We start from the raw sequence: 7,173 nt of genomic DNA, 5'->3' as shown, positions 1-7,173 counted from the left end.
CCATTTTATGTTTTTCTGTGACCCCAAGACACAACCAATCTCTGCAATTCTTAAAGTGCAATCCTTGGGTTCTTCATGGCCTCCTTCACCATCTTAATATGTTCTTGCATCCTCCTCCTGGCAAGTTTGCAACTATTTCATAGGTTTTATGCCTCTTATAGTGCTAAGTGGTATGTTCTACTGTTTCTGTATTTTTTATACCCATTACCTGCCTTGTGATGGTCAATTAAATTGACAGTTCTTTGGCTTTTTCCATGCTGATGGGATTCCAAGGGATTTTGCATCATTGTTTATACTCTTGTGAAGTGTATATGTACAGGAAGTGATGGAATGACATTTCTTTAGATGGAGATGAACTGAATTAAAGTAAAAGTGTATTGCCAATTTCACTTTGTTTGATGTTATCTACAATAATTGTTACGGGTGCCAATCATTTTGGCACCTGTGGTTTTCAGTAAAAAATGAGTATATAGTTTATAGTATATAGTTTTCCCATATGTTTAAACATAAAATATAGATCATTATCCATGTTGTTTTTTATATGCAGCCTTTTTTCTCCATTTTTATTAAGGGTACCAATAATTCTGGAGCCTAGTGTATATAGAATCCCAACTGGCTGAAACGGGAGTGTGGGTCTAATTCACACACCTTACCACTGAATTTACCACTGAGCTTCTCGTTCCCATTCAAATATGCAAAAAGTTCAATGAATGCATGAACATAAACAGCATTTATACAAAGTAATAGTCAGAGCTAGATGGGGGTGCGATTCTGTTCAATAGAAAGAACAGAATAAATATTATGTAACTCTATGTAACTGACTACAGTATATGTCTATAACTGGATTGTATATAGCATGGGCATATGCATTTTTGATTCTGTAATGCAGTGACTTTCCCATATGATAAGCTATGTGAAATACAATGAACTTGCTGAAAGACTTCCAGTTCATATTCTTAACATAGCTGGACTATATTTTCACAGCATTTTGTTTCACACATGCATATATCAAGGAAACTTTTCAAAATTTAGCAAAGCTCAAGGAACATTTAATAATTCAAACATTTACTAAGCTACATGCTGCAAAATATTTAGTCGGATGTAAGAAATATTCATTAAATTATTACTACATTTAGTAAATGTGTGAGACCTTACTGAACATGTATTCAATGTATTACAAATGTAAAAATAAACCCTAGACTGCGATGGCACTGGTGTACAGTACACACACCCTAGCAGTAATATTTATCATTCAATGATTGGCCAAAGTATTTCAATGGCAGCATCAATAAATTGTATAAATAATGGGGTGTTTCATGTATAACTGGTGATGTAACAATTGAGTATGTTTCACCATATGCTATCTTTTCCATGAGAAGTCATCACAACTGATCTAATCATCTTGCTGCAATTTCTGGAAAGAATCACCTGGCAATTGTATAGACAAAGACTGTGCATGGAATAGACAACTTCCTCTGATAGACCACGTCAGATTAAGTTTACACTTGCATACTCCAAGCCAAGGACTCAAAATGACACCCCTTGATGACACGGGATAACGGGCAAACATATTGGGTTTCTCTTTAGCACTGACGGTCGGGATCCCTCTGAAGTGATCGCACCTGTCAGTAAGGTTACTTCCTTCCAGCACGTGACATTTGCGTTTCAACACTTAAGTGAATGTATTGCGTTGGAACAACCTTGAAGAACACGCGCTGATCTTCAAAAAAGAACAAAGCGTTTGTTGAACAACGTCGCCATCATCTGGCCGACAAGTGTACTACATTTTCTCATACCAAGACAATTTCAGCGACGTTGCTCAAATCTAACGCTTATCATCCAAGGCCGTTTTCTGAATAATAATAATGATAATGATAATAAACAGAAATATGAAAGGTGTAACCATTATTTAAGTACATTCATATAGCATCTGTTACTGCTTTCAAGGATCTCACTGTTTTAGAGCAAAAGGGGGAGACTCACTTCAAACAATTTATATGCTCACAAAAAGTTCCAACAATGTAAAAGGATCATATTGTAATATAAACAATAAACACTATTTCTTATTAATCTGTCGTTCATATAACTTTTTACAAATTGATACATATTGTATGTATACATTTGTAGGCTGTCAATCTAGCTGTCAATATGGATCAACAACGGGTCAACCCCCCAGCATCACTATGAAGGTATTGGTGACAGCAGGGCATCGACATGGCTGACTGCTGAAACATGATCAAGCCAAATCCAAATCAGGTACAAAATAATGATTATATTATGAGCATGTGTCGAATGGGACGTTTACAGGGGAAATGTAGGCAAAGTACAATGAGCTTTAAGGTGTCGTCACAAAACAAATTATGCTTTGAGAACCATACCATGTTGGCCGAAAGGATTTACAAACAAATTAAGTATGACGCTATTCTTTTGAACTTTTGGGAATTTGAGCATATAGCAGATGAATATAAACATCGTACTCACAATTCCCTTGTATAAAATTAGTGTAAGACGCATCTGTGTGGTGCAGAGAGCACTGGTTATGAAAACCCTGAGTGAATTAATCCAAGAGTCAAATGCATTCCGATTAATAACACCCTGGTGTGACTGTCTAGAAGACCACTATCTAGAAGTCAGGCCTTAACATCATGTGAAGTTTGACTGAATAGGATGTCAGAAGCGGAAAAAATAAAATCAACAGAAGAAATATGTCTTGAAGAACAATAAGTCTCAGTGTCCCTGCGTTTTGGGAAGCGTCATAAGCGTCACACTGTAAGCGTACCACGCGAGTTCAATAGGAAATGTGTTCAAGTCCCCTCCTCTAAATCTGTCCATTACGGTAATACAACGCACTACGTCACTGCACATCACACTGAGTGAAAATAACTTCTTTAAAATGTTTAAAGAACAGAACTCTGTCGTGATGTTCGAATATAGCCAACAGAACTATAAATAACTATGAGCACCGTATTTGTTGATTGCTTTCTGTTACCATCGCACTTGTCATCTAAGCTTGTCGGCAGATCCCTAAAAATAGCGGTTCACTGCCATGACAACACTTCGCACACAGTTGAATAGGTTTTATTTCATTTTCTGTGTTCAGCCCATCCCCCATACACACGCGCACCCACCAAAAAACACACATAGGCTACATACTATACATATACACTTAATACATTTCATTATGTCACACATAGGCTTAGGTACATTGCATGGGTAATTGTAATGATATGCCTTAATTAAGCTTAAGCTTTAATTTACGTCTATATCCAGTGATCCCTGAAGGAATTACAGCCCTTTATATACATAGTCCCCCATTTTAGGGGACTAAAAGTAATTGGTCAAATCAGCATAATTTTAAATGAAGTTAACATATTCAGTACTTGGTTGCAAATCCTTTGCATTCAATGGCTGCCTTAAATCTGTGACCCATAGACTTAGCAAGACGAGGCGTATCTTTTCTGGTAGGCCGATACTACATCCATCTTCAGCTCCTGTTTGGAGATTTTTACCTCTGGAGAATCTAGACCAGTGGTCTCCAACCCTGGTCCTGGAGAGCTACAGGGTCTGCTGGTTTCCGTTGTTACTCCTCACTTAACCGTAATCAACTGCTCTAATTGATTAATCAACTCACCTCACCTGGTTACCTGGGTCTCAACAGGGTGCTGATTTTATGGTGAAAACAAAAACCAGCAGACCCAGTAGCTCTCCAGGACCAGGGTTGGAGACCCCCTGATCTAGACAATCCTCCTCAATTTTAGATTCAATTTGTGTGGTGTTATAAGAATTGGAATTCCTAAAATTTCAGAAAATGTCCCTCTCTTTGCAACCCTAGCCAAAACACTACCTCCACCACATTTAAAAAAACAGTGGGTGCTTTGGATCACAAGCAGTTCCTTTCTCTCCCACACTTCCTATTCCTCTGGTACAGATGGATACTAGTCTCATCTGTCCATAAGAGTTTGTTCCAGAACATCTTTTAGCAAACATTAATGCCTACATCCTGGAGAATGTTCCTGTTTGACGGTTGAAAGGGGATTTTCTTCACATCAATAAGTATTCCTCTACCATTAAATGAGATTCCTCAGAATAAAATTAGGTTTTGAGCCAATGGAAATGGAAGCCAATGCAATGGAAATGGTCTTAATGGCTACCCACCCCGCCCACCGCGTTATATAAAGTTCATAGCGCCTTGCAACGGAGCTACAAATACAGCGAGCAGACGACACTGAAAACTGTCTCGTGACTACCATTGTGAAGATTCTGCGCAAAGACGAATTTGACTGAATGCTTTTATTAACGCGTACATGGAGCAATGTCGAACAATAACCCACGTTCTCTACAAAGCCATGGGAACGTTAAAATGCAAGATTATCACTCCTTAAAATGGGAATATCACGAAATGTATTTCAGTTATTGATTTATTTATTCAGTTTTGCAGCACACAAAGTGGTGCTTGTCTACACCTGAACGCACCAATTTGTAGATACATTGTAAAGACATTTTCAATTAGTTCTTACTACCTGCGCTTGGACTGTCATATCCAAATTCATTAGAACGGACAACCGAAAATCAAAAAGTGGGACGCTGTGACGCTGAGAAAATTGTGTCTTCGTTTCAAAGACATTTGCTACCAAACCTTCACCAAATCAGACTTGCTGTGGTTGCGCACTGGAAAGACACGCAGTTCTGATCCGAAAATACGCCGGAGAGTGGGAAATCCTACAACTTTTTGCGAATCGGATTAATAAAACATATTTTGCAAACAATTATCAACCAAACAATCATGAATGGTACTACGGGACTACTGAACCGGACGCTGACCGTGGATGAGTACACGGACAGTGCGGGGATTGACAACGTCCACCAGTGCTGCAACTTATCCGCTGCCGCCGCCTCGGTCATCACGGATGGCCGGTTTGGTCTGTCCCTACCGACCGAACAAGACCTCTATATAATGCGCCTAGTTCAGATTGCTGTGCTGTGCGTATTGTCGTTGACAGTTATTTTCGGCATCTTCTTCCTGGGATGTAACCTGCTCATAAAGTCGGAAAGCATGATCAACCTGCTCGTGGAAGACAGGAGACCATCAAAGGAAGTAGAAGTTATAATGGTCGCGTCCTAGCTCGGGAACAAGGCACATAGGACATGCTGTGACGCTTACCGTACAGGGGGTTTTCATTATACCCTATGGGTAAATTACTTTAAGAGTCACTTCTATTGTAACGATAGAAACGTGGCTGAAATGGACTGCAGCTCAAGTGAAATGGACGTAATTCTGCCTGCACCCAAATAAAAGGATGTTAATGAGAAAACGTAAAACAATCCACTGGTAACTGCATGCATATTATGTTATTACACTGTAGGGCTCATTGGTTTTTGCAACAGGTTAACTGTTCTGTGGTAATACAAAAACACAGTATGAACTGTTGGTAACAAAGAATGTGAATTTACAAAAAGGTTACTAGCCTCTGATCCAGCCCACGGTGGTTCTGAATGTGTAAACCATTTAAAATTCTGCTAAGAAAGAAAATGTAGCAAGAGCATACTTTGTGTCTTGAAACATAGTCTAAATAACTTGTATCGAAACGTGGGCGCATTTTGCCATAATAATATTGTCAAATCCAGGCTGCAACCATTACCAAATTATTAATATTTTGGTAAACAGTTTTGTTGGAGTGGAAATGTGGACTCTGGGCTACACAGATTTCAGGGTTATGGATTTTTGAAATGTTGTATGGTTAATGTATGCCATTTTTTTCTGGTGAAGCTACAAAAGCTATGCCCTGCGATTTCATTTCATTCATTGCCACGCCTTTACGCAAATATATTCACGGAGTAAGGCCTATTAGCTTATCTAGCCGTGATGATTGTCTTAGATATTGCTATGAGCTGTTAATTGTGTGAAAGCAGTACTATTGTTATTTCAGGAAAATAAATGGATCAAAATGTATAAGAAATGTAGCCTGTAAAAAAAGACAAATTGTATGCGTAAAATTAACGCTTAACATCAAAGACACTTGTAATTTTCCACCGAATAATACTGAAGGGATCATACTACTATAACAAGTCATCAGACATTTTAACAAGTAAGATCATCTTAACTAAGTGCGCATTACAATGGAAACTTCAGGAACCTGTATTGACTTATGGCTGTGCCATAAGCGAAATATGCATAAATCTGCGGAGAAGAAAATTGGATTATCTCCAAAGAAAAAATCGTATGAGAAAACATGATAGAATGGGAAATCGTGCATATTGGTCTGAGCATGCTCACGAATTCTAAGATGCAGATCATTGCAAGGATTAAACCCACTCCGCGCCGCACTGCTGAAACTGCCGGATTTCTCAACGGATTGTAAGGACCAACAAGCAGCGCCCCCATAAGTGTGAATTCTTTCATGGGACGCAGGATTGCTGACCTCCCCCTGGATCAGGAATGTGACATGGACCGCAGCATTTACTCTTGAGGCCATCGGAAATCCAAACAAAACTGACCCAAATGGCTCTGCGCACCAACATCCGTGCGCACAATCAACATCACTTTGTCCTTCTGTCAGGTCACTGATGTTGGAGGCGGGGTCGCTCTCGCGCTCACGCTGCCTACACACAGAAGTCAAACAAATATCTTACCATAGATGTTAATTATATATTATTTTATCTTTATCAAGGAAATAATGAGGCTTTGATCTAAAATAATGGGTTGTTTTTTTTTCCACAAGCACAATAACGACAAGATACAATACACAGAAGCGCCGCCACCGTCGCCAACCCTAATTCAATTAAGATTTAAATTACAACAATACTGATGATAGTGCAATAATACAGTATTGTAGGCTTCCTAATATAAACAATAGACAAGTTAACACTTTTCCTGTCTAAGTATGAAATAGAAAGAAAAAAACATGAACTAAGACTCCAGCAAGTTGGTAACGTCTAGCAAAGAAGAGCATAGTTTAACCGAATACAGTGTAACCGAATAAACATCCAGCAGACTAAAATGTAAGCAAAAATAGTAAACAATATTCAAATAAAAATGGCATCTCAGCCGAACGGGAAATCACAAACGTGGTTTCAAAAGTGGTCCGTCTTAATCCGGCTCCGAAGCATTTTCAGGTGTAATCCATATGGATTACAGCTCATATGTTTATTGAGGTTTATGGCTAAGTCTGTTCA

General features: G+C 38.8%; 1 protein-coding gene across 1 annotated transcript; it reads left to right on the top strand.

Annotated features, from left to right (window-relative positions):
• The first annotated feature begins 4,649 nt into the window (after positions 1-4,649).
• rprm3 (reprimo, TP53 dependent G2 arrest mediator homolog 3) lies at positions 4,650-6,042 on the top strand. Its single transcript, XM_061258951.1, has one exon. The coding sequence runs from the start codon at positions 4,784-4,786 to the stop codon at positions 5,120-5,122; it is 339 nt and encodes a 112-aa protein (XP_061114935.1). The 5' UTR covers positions 4,650-4,783; the 3' UTR covers positions 5,123-6,042.
• Positions 6,043-7,173: the final 1,131 nt, after the last annotated feature.

This window comes from Conger conger, chromosome 10 (assembly GCF_963514075.1).
Source record: "Conger conger chromosome 10, fConCon1.1, whole genome shotgun sequence".
NCBI classification, from domain to species: Eukaryota; Metazoa; Chordata; class Actinopteri; order Anguilliformes; family Congridae; genus Conger; species Conger conger.
Note: the sequence above shows the minus strand (reverse complement) of the source record. Positions and strands in the feature narration are given on the sequence as shown.

What these genes read in the sequence shown, in the direction of transcription:
- rprm3 (XM_061258951.1), top strand. Translation starts at nt 4,784, where the DNA reads ATGAATGGTACTACGGGACTACTGAACCGGACGCTGACCGTGGATGAG.